At 35.9% G+C, this 18,151-nt stretch overlaps 1 protein-coding gene across 1 annotated transcript in view; it reads right to left on the bottom strand.

Moving 5' to 3' along the window:
• SEC63 (SEC63 homolog, protein translocation regulator) overlaps window positions 1-18,151 on the bottom strand; it is a 58,545-nt gene that overhangs the window by 18,557 nt on the left and 21,837 nt on the right. The window contains exons 4-11 of the mRNA XM_066994440.1: window positions 17,569-17,681; window positions 15,513-15,574; window positions 12,509-12,567; window positions 11,708-11,758; window positions 8,842-8,950; window positions 6,273-6,367; window positions 3,139-3,271; window positions 1,943-2,035 (exon numbers count right to left, since the gene is read on the bottom strand). Of these exons, the coding sequence (XP_066850541.1) occupies window positions 1,943-2,035; window positions 3,139-3,271; window positions 6,273-6,367; window positions 8,842-8,950; window positions 11,708-11,758; window positions 12,509-12,567; window positions 15,513-15,574; window positions 17,569-17,681 (715 nt within the window). The remainder of the gene's footprint in view (window positions 1-1,942; window positions 2,036-3,138; window positions 3,272-6,272; window positions 6,368-8,841; window positions 8,951-11,707; window positions 11,759-12,508; window positions 12,568-15,512; window positions 15,575-17,568; window positions 17,682-18,151) is intronic.

Below are 18,151 nucleotides of genomic sequence, written 5' to 3'. Positions count from 1 at the left end.
ACTTGATTACAAAGAAGTATGCATAAATGCTTACAGAATTTTTGAAAGCACAGATTTTAATACTACTGCTACAATATTATTAGTATTATTTCAGGATATTTGAAAGACAAATGAACATAGTGCAAAACAAAACTCCTCACCCAGGCATCAATTTAGCTTTCACAAAATATGATTTATCCACAAAATGTTTCTTCAGATAATATTAACCCCATGCCTTCACCTCTATTTTAAAATATCAGGACTGCTGGACACCTATTGCTAATTAAAGAACATGATAATTAATTTGATGTACCATGCCATTATTTTGAAAATTAGAACTGAAACCAGAAACTTCCATCGTTCAAGTTTTAAGGTACTTTATATTACACTAAGATGGCAAATACAGACTTAAACGAAAAAGAGAGTCTTTCAAAAACTGCAATATCTTTTATATTACTCATATCTTAAGAAAATAAACAACAGCTTTTCAATTTCCAGTTTGTTCCCAGTGAGAAAGTCAGCAGGGAGTAAAATTCTGCATGTGTGCTGTCATTAAAAATAGAGCCAACATTTTAAATTTGCTAAGCAACTAAATAGCAAAAGACTAAATACTTCTATCTGGCACATGCAAGGGCTTATAAGGAAAAAAATGTTTTCATACAAGTGCGTTTTCTAATTAGCTAGAATATGTTGACTCAGCCTGGCTGAGCTAGCAAAACTTTGAAAAAATATTTCCAAAACAGCTACTTAGCTTTTTATGAAATACATTATTAAACTATTAAACAAATAGAGCTTGAAAGCATTGGTTTCCCCATGTTAAATACGTATTTGAGATTCCTTTACAGTATGGCTGTGGTGCTAGTCCAGAGAACACTCACAAAAACATACCCAGTATCTATCCACATACAGCTGAGCTCCTAATATGACTCTCATTACTAAATATAATGCTACAATAACTTATACAATGAAAAATACATCTGTTGTTTCTTTTTAGGTTTCAAGTTTGCTCCCCAGCAGTCTCAGAGACTGGTAAAGACAATGTGTATTTCTCTTTAACTTCTTTGTTGCTTCTTTTTCAAATAGGATAGTCAAACAGCATGCAACAGCTTTATCTATTCGTGTCCTCTCTCTCATTTTACCGGATTATGGAGCACCATTTCCAGCACCACATGCAATAGGGCTGAGGAAGATCTTCCCCAAAACTATTCTTGTTAGAAGACTATAACGCTTGTTAAAGGGTTTGGGTCTAGTGAAGACCGGCCAATGAGTATTATTTGACAGCTACCATAATAGTCACCAGTTTGCCATAAGTATGCCCTGCTTATATTTGTTGTGATAAAGGAATAAGACCCGAGTCTTTACTCCACAAACAACCCTCTTAAGCTTAATCCCTTTTTATAATAAAAATGAAAAAGCTTAAATATTACATTTCAAATAAATTCTAATTTTTTACAGCAATTACAGCGAAAACATACACAGCAGGCTAAACAACACTGGTACCAGAAATGAAGAAGTTTGAACAATACACACAAAAGAAGAAATGATAGCAAAGAAATGAGCTGAAACAAGTGACGCTCATAACAGGAGGGGAAGAGCTAGAAAAGAGTGCAATTAAAAGATAGATGAACACAAGGTTCGATTTATCTTATATTAAGTGCTATGCTGACAAAAATGAACCAGATCTTTAAGAAAATGTTTTTTAAAGCATTTTAAGAGAAAATTTTAATAGCAAAAATTAAAAGCTGAACACAGATTCTCAAGATTTCAGAGTAGGACTTGGCAGTAGCAGCATTTCAATCCTGAAAGTGGAGAACTCTCTCACTACAGTAAATAGAGTGAAAGCGCATTTAAGCATTTCTAAATATCATAGATTAAGTTCTCCTCAAGAACCACAGACTCTTTTTGAAGTATTGCAATGAAGAATGATATTTACCTGTTTTAACTATACTGTTTCTTTCCTTACCTTCACGGCTTCGAGCCATTATTATTAGTTGGCAGATCACATTAATCATTTCTTGAAGTAGTGCCGGACTCTTTTTCAGGATAAACTGCTGATCTGCAAGACAAAACTTGCTGCAATTATACTGCATCCTATTAGGAAAAAAGGGAATAGTTTACATGAACTGGTCGTTTAATGGTATAGCCTTCATTTCTATTCATTCCTGTATTATTGAAACTACCACTTCATTCTCACTGAAGCATCTGTCTATAGGATTCTTTAACAAAACAGGAAAGAGAAAGTGCTAAGAGGGAATAAAAGGTTTGTACAGAAGACAACAGCTTTCAGTTCAAAGTACTTATTAAATCAATCTAATACAGGATGTCCAAACAATTTACCACTCTTACTAAAACAGTGTTATTCTTTAGGTAATCACAGGTTTTTAACAGAGGGATTTAAGTGAAGTATGAATGTGGGAAAAAAAATACAATTTGTAAAGTACTATCTAGTTATAAAGATCTATGTAAGTACAAACAACTCAGTAACAAGGAAAGGAAGGACTTTACTTAGTAGAGATTTAAAATCATCTGATTTTCCAGTTGCTTTCAAAAAAGTAAACCAGAGCCTTTTTTTTTTTTTAAGGAAGTTTTAAAATATGGAACACCAAGTTCACTGGTCAGCCTAAGAAGCCATGAGTTTCATGGATGAAACTTAAGAACTGCATTTTGAAACATTTCTGCCTGAACATTTACAATTATGAAGAATTGCAAAATATGTAACTGAAGCTCGTATGTAATTGATATTTTGACGTTCTAATTTAATCTCCCTTGCTTCACACAGAGTTAGGGTGGAAGTGAAAAAACATGAATGGAAAAGTTAGAGAGCAATATTATGCTCATCTTTCTTTGCTCTGAGAAGGAAATAGACTAAAACATTACATGTGTGAGGTGTATTACAAAGAAAAAACACTCCAAAGTTACATCTGCAGGCAAAAAGCATCAACAACTACAATACTAGTATTACAGGGCTATCAAGAGAATGATAAAATGCTAAGTAAATGTTTTCAAAGAGTCATTCAAATTGAAAAGCTAAGTGTTCTGTGTAGAGATTATTGAACAGAGATCCAATGCAACTCTTTAATGGATAAAAATTATGAGTACTGTAGCATGCAATTTGTTGCTCTGTTTCAGCAATGTCTGATTAGGAAGAAAAGTCATTACCTTCTTCAAGACTCTCAGGGACTTTCATCCTTGCAAGATGAGTCAACAACAGAACTCTGGCTTTCAGGCTGTACGGGCAGGTAAGTGGAGGCTCATTCTTCTTTAAATTTATGCCACCAATTTCTCTGATTAGCTAAAATAAAATAATTAAACACAAATGGCTATTTTGGCTCCAAAGAGAAACAAATGTGAGGACAACCGTTTTCAAAAGAGAAAAAGGTTACATTCATTTATGCAAGTCTTTAAGTAACTTTGCCCTGGAATGTTCTGTAGAGATGAACACGGTCATTTTATTTTTAATACAGCTCCACCAAGTCAAGAGGTATCTTTCACTGTGTTTTTTCAACTGTGGAAGGAGGGGGAAGGGAAAACTTGCACGCAAGAAACTTGCGTTGAATGAGCTTTGATTAAATTTATATTGATAGCTAAATATTTGAAGAATCTGTCATTATTGCCAAGGTTTACCAGATTCAGCCATATTGCTAAGGTAGTTATACTATACACAATATGCACTAGCAACAACATTACCTTGACTTTTCACCCATCTAAGATCAAGCCAGCTTCCTCAGATACAGACTCAAATATCACAAGAATGTGGTTTTTAAGCGTAAATTCTCTGGTAGGCTGACAATCAAGTATTTTAAGTTTTTATAAACAGCACCAACTTGGAAAAGGCATGGCGTTCTTTATTCAGGGTGACATAACTTGATCTTGACCAGACCAAGATGCACAGTTCAAACAGGTCTCTCACCTGAGTTTGTTGAAGACCCTAGAAAGAGAGGCTGAAAACCTGATTAACTGAACTTCATCGTTTATAAGAATCAAGACACAACCCAGAAGCTTCACTTTTTAGGTCAACAAGTCACCTAAGGAGGGACTGAAGTTCCAAAAATCTGTCCACAAACAGAAGGTAGGATATCAACAAGCAGGATACACTAACTTTGGACCAGTCTTTTCCTACACTTGAAAAAAAGATCTTTTAATAAAAAGCTCCTAATAAACAAGTCATGGTGCAACACCAAACCAAGAAGAATAAAGCTCTGATAAGAAATCTTTTATAAAAATTATCTGTATTGGGTTTATGATAGAAAGGTGAAATAAAAATGTGAACAATGATCATGGCACAAAAAGCAAGATGCATTAACAAAAAACACTAGCAATACCTTCCTGTATTTATGCTTCAGGGACTTGTATTGTCATATATCAAAAAAAAAAACCACAGATGAAACTGATGACTGGAGCTTTAGAAATGGAAGATTCAATAGTATAAAACGCAAGGTCACACTTTGTAATGCGTTTATGTGGCAAGGGTTTGGTAGCAGGGGGGCTGTAGGGGTGGCCTCTGTGAACAGAGCCCAGGAGCTGCCATGTTACAGAGCCAACTCCAGCCGGCTTCAAAAGGGACCTGCTGCTGGCCAGAGCCGACCCAGGGAGCAATGTTGGTTGGGCCTCTGGGGGAGCAAACTGAAGAAACAGAAGAAATTGCTGCGCCACAGCAGCTGGGAAAGAGGAATGAGAACCAGCCCCGCAGACCCTCTTTTCATCTTAACACTTGCGCCCTTTCCATTGTATTTTCTCCCCCTCTTCGTTTGAGAAGGGGGAGTACGAGAGCAGCTATGGGGGAGTTCAGCTGCCCAGCAGGGTAAAGCCACCACACACTTGCATAATAACAAGAATTGAGGCTTCAAGATTACATTAAGTCACCCATATGAAACAGTTGTGGGCAACAGGACAGTTACTCCCTGCAGAAATAAAGGGAATGCTACTAATGCAATGCTGAGACTTAACAATGGAATATTATGGACACCTCTGACCAAAGTAAAAAAATAACGTTAAATTTAAAAATATAAAGACAGTGAACAGTAACTCATTTAGCACGTAGCAGGATGAGGGAAGTGAAGAGCCTTGTAGGAAAGAGAAAAGGTAGCAGCTTTCTTAGTTTAGCTAAATGAAGGCAAGAAGAAAACACATGGGTTAACACTTCTGTCTATACATGCGTTAAGGGTATACAGAGCAAGAAAAACAAACTCAAGAATAATGATGACAAAACCCACGGATATAAATTGGTCACAAACAAGATTCCTAACCACTAGAACAGCAAGTTCTGGAACAGAAGGCTTGACTGCCTTTTAAACGAAAAATGGCTAAACGTAAAGGGCTTGCACAATGCCAATGCTTACAACAGCACAGAAGACCTGATGATCAAGGTGCTCTTTCAGTCACGTGCTCCCGAGCACAATGCCTGCAGAAAGAAAGCCACCTAATCATAGTTTTAGGTCTTTCTCAAAGCCTACAAGAAGATGAAGAATTTGTAAGAGATGAAGACAATTAAGGAAGGAGATATCTTAGCCTATCTTAATGTTTAGGACATGAAAACATGCTTATGACTTGAAAATCCAATTGCATGCATGCAAAGTTTAAATCAGTGGGACTACTCCCCCTCATTTTGTTAACTCAAAATATTTTTCATGTAGAGCATGTTGTACATGGTGCTTTAAACCAAAACATCAGTTTCTGATAAATAAGTCTTCCTAAAACTCTGCTAGCAATAATTATTTGTTGCAGTATATATTACTGTATCTCTGTTGGAAAGACAGAATGAAAATGAAAAAAGGCAACCAGAGGAGACCTGAAATTCATGAAGGAGTCTTTATAATAGTTAAAAATATTATTAACTCAAGCAAGATAATCTTATTTCAATATTAACATATTTAACCAGATCTTTGCTACTGATACAACTGTTTATAGCTAAGAAGCTTTATCAAACAGTAATTGCCTAACACTGACACACAAAATTTACAGGAACCAATACTTTAGTTCCCTATTTAGTTCACCCCTCCACCAAAAAAGCAATCCAAGTTTTTATACTAAACAGATTCTATTTCAGGTAAGTATTATAACCAGTTAATGTTGTTTATCTATCTATCTATCTATATATATATATTTAATTCTAAATCTATCTTTTAATTCTAAATCTAGGTTTTAATTCCTGTTTCTGAAAAGACACAGTTGCAATCTCAACAAAATTAATGCATTGAGAAATCAAATTCTGTCAGCTGGTCAACCAGGAACACCATCACCCTCCTCCCTTGAAGGGGTCAGTTATTTATGAAACACCTCTCAATATAACTAACCTGTGGTATCTGAATGTTGTCTGCTGGTCTGCTTGTAGCATCTTTATTGTACTGAGGATCAAATTCAGATGCCCCTGCTAAAACCATGATAAGCCCTGCAAAGATAATGGAAGACAGTCATCAATATCCTATGCCACCGAATGATTTCTTCGGAAATCTCAGCCACAAAACTTACCCCCACTCTTCTCCCAGTAACCATGTGTTCATATTCTCTATGGGATGAGTTACTATTGCTACAGTGCAAAGCTACTGTGAACATGATGCTTGGCACAAGATAATTGAAATAGCTCGAGATTCCATTTTGGATGGCATTAAACACTCTAAATGTCTTCACAAAACCATAGCTTGGTTTCTTTGGGACTGGCAGACGTCACCACACAGCAGTTTGACTACTACTGCATGCTCACAAAACCATTCACCTCAGAATTCATATGCCTGAGGCTGCCCCTCAATGTGTGTATTGTAGAAGAGACAGGAGAGAAAATTTCAACTCATTTTTCTGTTCAGTTGACATTAAAAATTCACCATTTTTTTTCTTTTAATGATTAGAAGAGCAGTTCAATAAGTACCCCTGCAAACAAATCCCATGAAGATAGACAGCTCTTTTGCTAGCAGAAAATGTGATTAGGAAAATCCATACTACCTTGAAATCTTTTGTCATCTAATTAAGATTAAAAATCTAACACTTGGGATGTTTTAGCCAGCTTTCTGCTCATGAATGTGTCAGACCTCTCTGCTATAGGAAACAAGAAAACTCACCCCCCCGTCATTTCTTCCAGTTAAAGTAACTTTTTCAGCTATAGTTACTCAAGCTTCATTCTTGTATTTTGAGCAAGTTCTTTTCTGAGCAAGTCAAAGTTACTCTGCCTGCCTGCAGTGCTCAGCAAATTCCACCTACCAACAATTAAGTTCCCTGAGCACCAATTTCCATTTCTGTTCTCAATTATCTGTTTACTTCCTGAGCATGGCATAACAACGAGTTTCAGACTATTTCAGACTTTCCTATTCTTTAAGCTTCATAATTACAGATCCTAAGGCAAAAAGAGTCTTTAAAACTCATTTGTCTTGAAATCTAGATATTTTTACATGCGCACACACGTGTGCGCACATATACGTATAAAAAAACAAGCCACATCATGCAGATCTGTCTCACCATTTCCCTAGTTTGATTACATTATCCCAGGCTTAAGCCCCAAGTTTTGGGTCTGGTACCTCACCAGTGTGAAATTCACAACCAAGCAAAGGCCTTACCTGATCACTGTGTGATTTGTCTAAGCTATCTCAGTTGTGCCTCGTGTTTCATGCAGACTGTACAACAGACCTCAGTGGAAAAAAAAAAAACAAAACTGACCTGCCTCTGAACCTAGGACTTCCTGAAAATGGTAAATCCTTAAATAAGGCCACTTAAACTTAGGGGTAACTTTTTACTGATCTGTAGGAGAGAGAATGAAAGCCTCAAACGTGAGGTTATTTCATGTTGAACTCAATTATTGACAGCAAGCTTGGAGAAAGAAGAGAACATGTCTGCAATGATCTCTCTAAACTTCTAAGAAATCTCATCTAGTCTCCGTTTCATCCTTTCACACTCAACTGTCTGGAGGAGGAGAAAGGTAAAAGCATAAGAGTATGAGAACAAACTAACCTGAACTAATCCCACACACGTAAACCTGTTTTTGCTGTGACTAGAATGCTAGTGTATTTCTGTACTCGTATCTCATAGACTTCTTTAACTAAGAAGCCTTTCTGTTCAAAAGGAAAAGAATGCATCAAGAATGGATGCTTCCAGTAACCTTTCAGCAAATCTATAACTGAACAACACTGCAATTTAATGGAGTAAGAGGTGATATTTTACATGACACCTTTTTCATTTTAGTTTGTTAATTCTGCTTTTCAGTCACTCTGAGCATGAGATGCAGTAAAATCCAAGCTAGAACTAATATCATGCTAATTCTTCAGGCCCATGCCAACCTCCAAACTGAAGGATCTAATTCCTGAACTTGAGGATACTGTAGAACAAGATAAGGTCCAATGTAATGCATCTACATATTTCTCTAGAAAAAGTTTGGTTTTGTTTGCTTAAGTGTGAGCAGACAAGAAAAATAAGTATATCAACAACTATAAACAAGTAACAAAACAACAAGAAACTGATAGGGAGCAAAACTATTAAACAGAAATTTAGGTATAATATCACAAAGAATAAATTCTTTGGTAATATAAAAGTCTTATGACAACCCTTAGAAAATTCAAGACACTTATTTTGTTACAGGAACAGAAGAAAACATGCAGATAAAGGTTGCATTTCTAATGGCCACAAAGAATCTTCAAGGTTTTACGCAGGTCTGCTTCTGTTTTCCCTACATACATTTTTTTTTAAATGTATACATGACAGATAAACATCTATGCAACTCCCTCCCCCAGTAAGTCTTCTTATACTCTTCACCTCAACAAAATGAAGTTTTTTAAAAGCATTCTTACAGTATCAGAAACAATACTTTAACATAACAAAAGCTTATAAAGCAAAAGCATTTTAACATCAACAAATCAGCACGTCCAGACACTTTTCACTTACGTTTCATGTCCATGTTCCGTGTTTTATAGACAAAATATGTATATATTTGAGTTGTCCGAATGAGAATCTGGTCTCCACTATATCGTATCGATCGGTACCACCAGGAACCCTGAAATGTTTAGTAAGAACAACATGACATCAGCACAATGGTATCAGTATCAAAACACCTATGCAAGATCACCTCATATTTGTTCATTGTAACTAGGTAAACCGTACCTCATAAAAAACTACTTACCCCAACTGACTTTACTTATGTTGAAGTCAAATGAATTTCAGAAAGAACAAAAATATCTTTGGCAACAGTAATCTTAAACACACATCAATATACTCGTCTGAGAGAACGTGATGCTAAAAACTGAGATGATTTTTTGCCATAAGAATCTACCCTCTCCCAGCACAAGCTTGCACGCATGCACACACCATTTTGTTTATTTATGGTGTTGTTTTAGTGAATCCACTAAACAGTGGATCCACTGGAGTTACCCCTTACATAGAAAGCGGTAACTCCTTACCATGTAACACAGCATCCAAATGAAACTCAGTTTAGGCTGACCAAGTCCAAGCCAAGACCAAAACAAAAGATTTCTTTAACTACAAGTTTTTTTGTTCCCCCCCCCGCCAAATTTACCTTAAGTCTCCTAATTAGAAAATGATTTTTAGAAAATTTAGAATCATAGAATAGTTTGGGTTGGCAGGGACCTTTAAAGATCATTTAATTCCAATTCCCTTGCCATGGGCAGGCGTACCTTCCACTAGAGGAATCTAAAGGTGACCCAGTGTCCTTGCTGGAAATTTTCAAAATTGAGCCTTATTCCTTCATGCTGACTGAAGAATTTTTCCAAACCTTCAGAATTTCCTTCCAGAATTTCCAACAATTCCCTTATTAGCATTACAACAGACACTTCAAATTATGGAACTCACTGTACAGTGATTGTACTCTATAATTTTATAACTTATCATGCCACCTTTCTTAAACTGCAGTCTGCTCACTAAAATCGCCCTTGTAAACCAAGCTCACTAGCTTAGGAAAAACATTCAAGATAAATCACCATCTCTTACAAAGTTTATCATGAGTGAAACGCAGCAAGCAATGAAGTAACAAACGATGGATACTATTATTAATTTAATAGGCAATCGTGTAAATTCTGCTAACACAGCAAGAACTCTGCAATTTACTTAATTATTTCGAAAATGTTCTAGGACTGGCTCCCCACAAGAAGAATTAGTTTGTTTTAAATTAGGTTTGATTCTTCCATAAATAGATGAACCCTGGCACAGAAGAATAGACCTTTTTTTTTTTTTTAACAAAAAAGTTCTGCTGTGGAAAAGTATATATTACAATTCCATAGCTCTCAGACTTTTTGTCAAACTAAGTATAGGTACTGGAAAAGAAAAAGTGCAACTACAGCCAGTCCAAATCTAAATGAAAGAGGCTGCCCCACCTCCTTTTGCAGACACAGATAGTTTCTCTTGCCTCATGTACATATACAGAATATTATTTAGGTTAATGGAAGTCTACAAAGAACTGTGTATCAGTATTTTCCCTTTTCTACATCTGGATTCAAAGGATGGAACTAGACTTAATTAATTTTAGATGTCTATCTCAGATACTGGATGACTACACTGTAGTTAACTTAGGCTTCTTTATTGTTTAACAGAAAAGAAACAGACCCATCAAAGGTATGAATTATCTCATATGCCTAGCTTAGAATTAAATGATACAATAACTTGCTCCATAAAAATAACTATTCCTCTTCACTGACTATAAAATAAATTTACAATGACAAGTTTCAATGCATAAGTCTACATCTGATAGAGGGGCAAGAACAGGCAGATTCCGCTCCCCCCTCCACTCAGGACATTTCTTCATAACAACAGAAAGGATGTTTACTTTCACTTGAGCTATGATGAACCTGGTATAAATCACTAGAAGTACACGTGTACAAAAAAACATCAACACGCATCAACTGAAACACAAAGAAGGAAGTGTAGGTAGACATCTTACTCTGAATTTTAAACTTGTTACTCAACTCGTTGAAATCAATGCACCAGGAATGTGTTATGCTGGATCTTCAGTTAGGCAGAAAGGCTCTCTAAGACAAGTGATAATGCCTGGCTGGTTCTCAGTACACAGAGACATAAGCAGTTGTCAAGATCCCAGAAGACTTTCTCAAATGAAAGTCGTTTTCCCAAGAGCATGAAGGTTTATGAGAATCAATTTTCTGAGTCTGTCTTCAAGCCATACCCCAACTATACACAATCACTGGATAAGGGACATTGTTCAAAAGCAGTACTGGAGGGCAAACTGGAGCCCTGAAATATCACTCGTCTTGCAATTGATTCCTCACACAAAGAAATCTCAAGAGCAGACATTTCATTGTGTATAGATGATCAGTAAAAATTAAAATTATGAAAACAAAGACAGTCAAGAGAAACAAAACAAAACAACTTATTCCACAAGCAGCAATTGTTCTAGTACCCACAGCTAAAGACATCTGTCTTGGCTCTACAGTAACACTACCAAATAACTACAGTAACACTACTGAACAACTACTGAATATACTCTCAAGTTCATCACACAGTATTAATTTTCATGTTACACATGACAGAAGGTGTAAGACAAATTACCTGATTGAATTTCTAACTCTTGTGCTATCTAGTATTTTCCTAACAGCCCTCTCTCTAACACAGCACTGTGTTTTTTGGAAAGTGTAATGCAACTACACTTTTTCCATAAAAAAGGAGAACATCCACATTAAAAAAATAAAAGCTCTCCCTCTCCATGAAAGGAAAGAATGAGCAATTCATTTAGAGTCTGAGAAAGCTTTGTTTACAGCGGGTAGAATACTAATTAGATAATACTTACCACAACAACTGGAAGAATAACCATAAATGCTAATCCGTATACAAGCAAAACCTGGAAAAAAATATGAAACGTACTGTATTAGGTACTTCAGTTACTTAATACTGCTCTTGTTTAATATTTTTTCTAAAATATGATCAAGCAGTATTATCAGAAATCTACTACAAATTAATACAAGCTTATTGCACAGTACTTCTCATTATTTCTGAAGAACTTACAAGCAATACAATCAGTTGAATACAGTTTAAATAAAGTGTATTTGTTCAGTGTAAGTAATCTTTTAAATCATCCGTGCATTGTCTTGGGTGGGTCTCTATAATTATTGAAGAGTTGGCAGCTAATTGTGATTCAGTGGACGGAGGAGATTACTGCACAAGAAGCAAGCAGGTAAGCTAAGTACCTTACAGCAACAAATGTAATGCAAATAGCATTTACTTAGGCACTGTGTGATTACAGCATCTCTAGTAAGCAAGCCACATGGGACTACAGACATCCAGCAAACAGAAACAGTTCTATATGCTTTCTTGCTACAGCAAACACATGCTTCACAGCAGCAGCACAGTACCACTTCATTACCACTACAGCAAAATTCTTCCAAGCACATAAATATAGTTTTCGAAAGTAGAAAGATACTCTATTACTTTTGACTCCTGGAACTTGCTTCAGAGGTGCATTTGGACCACAGTGTCAGTATTATTAACCATGTGCTTTGACTTAAACATGAAGTATTAAGCACAGGCACATGTTTTAAGGTGAAGACTTAAATGTTCATCTTAAAATCTCAACCTAAGTGAGATGACTCACCAAAATCGAATTTTTCTGATCCACAATCCAAGCCGGCAAAGCTATACCAAAGCTTGTAGCTGTAGGATGAGAGAAAAGAAATATGCTGTAAAATATTAAGCAGGTTTTTTTTTTAAAAGTCACATTAAGTCTAACAAAAAAAACCCCACACCTCATGTATAGCACTCCAATCAGTAAAATTCTAACAAATTTAGTTAATCAAAAAACAAACTAGAAACACACTCAAGTATGCAATGAAATGACAAGACTTAAATGCAACATCTGAAATACCTAAGATTTTAGCTTAACAGACTGCAGTGAAATAGACACGCAAGATTTATTTATATAATCAAAAAGGAGAGAAGACTTCGCAGGTGGAAAGATTTATGAGCTTTGCCTTACAGAGCTTTCAGCAGTTTAAATACACATAGATCAGTAAACACATGAATTGCAAGAAAACTAAGTAAATGAATTCTACAGTGAAAGTTTTATTTATTTTTAACTTTAGGGAAGTGTCGTGAGTTGTACATTGTAAAAACAAAACCCTCCACCAGTTCACATTCCTTTGTGATTGGTAAGAAAGTGAATGCAACACTTGTAAATTCAAAAGGAGTTCGGCTGGAGAAAATACAAGCCATGATTCCCTAACATCTACAGTGCACAGAACTGAATACAGAATGAATATTAAATAGATTGCCTTCAGACATGCAACACCAGAGGTTCTGAAAAAAAACTGTAAAGATTTACAGGCCTGCTCCAAAGTCCACCATCTACTATATTAAAAAAAAAAAAAATCTTTTCCTCTGTACTGGTAAGGACCAATGAGGAGCATTACCTTAAACTAGGACAGACTAGGATTCCCTATGTACTTAGAAATTACTGTTTCCAACAGGTTCTGAGAGTTAGCAATTCAGACAACCAGTTGTTATGCACAAGTCTAACATAACCTCTATGTAGTTCTTACATTAGAAACTACTATTTGTCAAAATTCAACTAGACACCTGACCTCACGCTTAATAGTCCAACAGAACATCAAAGTGAATTTACTGCATTATGTTACAGGAAATGCTCTGGTTGGAGAAGAGGGTCCGGAGACATTTCTCTACCTGTAATCATTACAGATTTTCAGAAGAATCTATTAAAAATGTAATGTGTCTTTTATTGGTGATATCAACTCGTTTCTCACGATGCTTTTGATCTTTAGGACTGTAGTTCCAAACTATTCCAAGGGCAGAAGTAGCTCAATACAAAGCTCTCTTCTCATTGAAGAATCTCTTTGCCCATGCTCATCAGGATGAAAAACTAGCAAATACTAAGAGAAAATAGTTTACCGAAACTGCCTGACATTCCTAAAAGCATGTATTTTTATTCCCCAGATCCATTCATGTGCTTTTAAATACTCTCTTTTGCACATTTAGTATTTTACTTAGTAAAGAAGCAAGATGAGGAAATCTTGTTTGCCTGCCTCTAACCTCCATGCTGATTCAGTTGGATAAGGAATGCATATTGCTTGCTGTTGTTTCCCTGTGCTGGGCACAGAGGGTGGGATGCACCTCGTCTAATTTTAAGCATGTAACATGTGCTTCATCCCATCCCAGAATGTACCTGTAAGAGGGTCTGTCACCATTCTTGGGCTACACAAAACTAAAAACTACAGCACATGACCTGGATACAGATCTTTACATTACAGGTGTCTAAATGAAAAGATTAATTTCACTAAATGAGAATTCTTCTCACACTGCAGGAACAAGGTTACAGAGCAGAGAACGGGAGAAGGAGAATTTCATTCAGGCTTCTTCCAACCATTCAGATCAAGCAACAAAGCAAGATCTAAAAAAGCAGAGAACTCTCATTCCACCACAAACCGTAAAGGTTTCAGAAGAGCAGAAGGCTTGCAAGTCAACAATATGAACTACTGCCCTACAAAATCACTTCACTTTGCCCTTCAGGAATCCAGAGCCCCTCACGTTTGTGAAAGCTCTCTAAGCAAACCATGCAAGAATCTTCTCATTTTCAAACTCTCATCTGCTTTTGGCCAAATCTTGTTTTGAAGTCACAGCTGCAGGTCAATTCAAGTTAAAGTCTATTTCCAACTTCCAAGCCACCCTTAACTCATTCCGTGCAGATACATAGCATACCTTAGTCCCTCAAACTACATAGCACCAACAACCAGAGATCTACGGAGGTCACAGGTCCGTCCTATCAGGCTGCAGGTTCCCTTTTTGTTTGTAACAAGTATTACAGGCAGCTAGAGACATGTAATAATTTCCCTCACAACTAGTACACAAACAACTGTTACAAAGATGTTATACAAGTGACTGACGGGATTGCAAACAGCAAGGAAAAAATGTAACTTTCAATCTTCAATTGTTTTAGTTTGTATCACTTAAGCTAAAATTTTAAGTATACCATCATCATGTATATCACCAGACATCATTCCCATATAGCTACCCACCCAGGATCAATCGACCAGCATAGGGATAATCACCAGGACTCCTCAAGATGACAGTGGCATAGAGCTACCTCCAAACAGTACAGCTTCCAGCAAATGGAAGGCAGATGCGTATACAGTATTTACTTAAACACACACTTTGAAGCAATGTATGTGAGGATGTGTATCATTATGCCTACCAGTTTATTTTTACATATATTACCTGATTATAAATACCAAAAAGTGTTTTAAACTGACAAGTTTCTGAAGACTAATGGACTATTTTCCACTTAAAACTCCTTTTAACACTGGTAATTCTCTCTAGGTACTTACTGAAGCTGGTTCATTAGTAACAAAGCTTTTTTTCCCCTTTGATAAAAAAAATAAGAAATTTAAAAGCAAACTCCTTCCTGACTTTCCATTTCTCTCATCCACACACCACAGCCAGTTTTACATGCAAAGAATTATTAGATATCTTCAAATCAAAGAAAAAATATTTTACGTAAAATAAGATCTGAGAGCTTCTCAAATGACCAGACATTTTATATCTTAATGCACAGAAAATACAGGACTTCAGTCATTCATAATTATTACCTTGTGGTCCATCTGGATTACCAAATTCTTCCCAATTTTTCCGTGATTCTTCATCAGTTAAGCTAATTTCAAGAAGAAATATTACGTTAATACAGAAATAAAGGAATTTTGTCAAAATAATTAAGAGAAACTTTAAAATGTGGCATTTATACTATTGTTCAGAGACTAAAAAAATTCTATTGTTTACATAAAATCTGATAAAAACAATTCTGTTGCATTCCTTCATGATACACAGGAAAATCCTTTTTATCAATCTGACAGCAAAAGAAATTAGAAACAAAAGGATGCACTCTTACAAGAAATCAGAATCACATTTCCCGTTCGTGAGACTGACTGCTCAATCCATCAACAAAAAGCACCTTTCAACACCAGGTTACAGTACAGCAAGCTTTGAAAGACAACGAAGGTTGAAGATGCTATCTTTTGGGTGGAAGAAGGTAAATACACAAGATGAATTGATAAGTCAGAATTATCTCTAGAAGCTTATATTCTGTTATTCTATACTTAACATTTGATAGTACAGTTGTGGGGATTTTTTTGTTTGATTTTTTCATTTGGAACTGCTTAGTTCCATATCTAAGAAGAGAGAAAAAAATGAGATACTACCTCCTAAATCTTACAGTTTCTATACCTGTTCCATAATGACATTTTGTTGGCAACAGGCAATCTCAAGAAGAATCCCTACTACAACAAGGAAGTAGGAACTTTCTGCTTTACGACACACAACACCACACAACGCCGCACACTCAACACCACGCATTCATTCACCACACATACGGAAGACTTTGCCACAGAAGAAATCTGGAGAATCAGAAATGATTTGGAGACTTCTGACTAAGTCTCACACTTGTTAACAAACAGACTTACTGAATATGTAGCTTTATATTCTTTCCAGACAGCACAGCTAAGGAACTCCACTGTCATTCCCTAAGATTTGCCTCTGTCGTAGCTGTTGCACAAGTATATTAAGTATGAGACTGTACTCACCTAACATTTGATTGCTAGTTTGCAAAACAGTGGTGAGATTTTTCATGAGTTTATAAAGCAATACTCTACAGAAGCATCTCAATAATGCAGTTATTTGTAAGCAGAAAGAATAATTTCAAAACTGCTCAAAGTGAGCACGGTGTTGGCTTTCCTTCTCATCTCATTATCAAACTCAAATCATCTCAGTATCGAACTTCTCATCTCATACAATACACTCAATCAGTAAGCTCAACCACATAGGCAACTCACTTTAAAGCAGAATTCTACAATTTGCTAGATCCTTGGATGATTATTTAGAGTAGAGAAGAATATAAAGTTGTACAAGATTCAGTGTACAAATAGTATTATAAAAAAATCCACATTTTTATTTTGGAGAAATTCAGAAAAAGGGATTTCTTTTATGCCAAAATCTAATATTACACACCTTCACTCAGATCCAAAAAAACAAGCTACAAACACAGGCATGACTGAAAAAAAATACAGTGGAGGAAAAGCTGAATCCTTGAATCTTCTTTTAAGAACTACACAGATAACACGAAACAGCCACTGAGTCAAAAAATCAAGTCTGCAAGCCAACAGAAAACTGAATCAGAACCAGAAAAACACCTCTGCTGCCAGATGGGAACAGGATTAGAATATTGTTTGTTACTCTGGCTTTACCACCAGGTGAAATGAACAGTACCTTTATTCTCTACGTGATGGCCATTCTGAAGCATAACAGGGTTTGTTGCTTAAACACTGCAACACATCTTGTTCTTTTTCATCTTTAAGACTTAGTATGTGTCACGCTGGAAGCACTTTTCCCAGCTGACATGAAAGTTAAATACAAAGAACTAACACCTTACAGTATTCTGACAGCTGCTAACAATTAAATTATCCCTCCTAACTTGTACACACAACAGGCATGCACTGAACTGAGTCACACATTGATTTATTTTGTTGTTGTTTTTTTTTTTTCATTACATATCGAAACACGCTTTCCCTGGCTGCTTAGATCAGTCCAGTTATTACCTTACAGGTTTAACCCCCCAAGATACCAATTTTATTCAAAGGCAAAAAAGGAACTTACGCTGCATAAGCCTTAGCAATCCTCATGAACATAACTTCATCTCCTCCTTTATCTGGATGGTATTTTAATGATAGTGCGCGGTACTGTTTCTTAATTTCTGATATACTTGCTCCCTTAAAAGAGAAAGTTTTGTGTTATTAATACCTTAAATCAAACCCATTCTTCTATAATCTGTATACTAAAGCGCATTATGCAATATTTTTGAGCCATTCATGTTTAAAGATTTATGTTCTAATATGAATTATGTTCTTCATATGACGATGAAACTACATATGCATCTCATGGAAACATGATTATAGCATTTTTATAGCAGCCAAAAGTAACCTTTTACTTTTAAACCAAGTTAGAAGCTACCGCCTAACAAAAAGACATTCAGATAATTGGCTATTATTTTCTTCTGGATTTCTTGTTTGTCCATTCATAGAAAAAAAAGTAAGGTTTCCTCACCAGTTTGAGGAATCTCATCTTTTCCTGAACACACTGAAGAACACAAAGAATTCTCATTTGCAATAGTCCACTGTTTAGGCAAACAGTTCATAGATAAAGCATGAAGGTTCACTTGCAGCTTTTAGGCAGAAACAAA

Source organism: Anser cygnoides, chromosome 3, assembly GCF_040182565.1.
Source record: "Anser cygnoides isolate HZ-2024a breed goose chromosome 3, Taihu_goose_T2T_genome, whole genome shotgun sequence".
NCBI classification, from domain to species: Eukaryota; Metazoa; Chordata; class Aves; order Anseriformes; family Anatidae; genus Anser; species Anser cygnoides.
The sequence above is the reverse complement of the archived record's forward strand: the minus strand, read 5'-3'. Positions and strand labels throughout refer to the sequence as shown.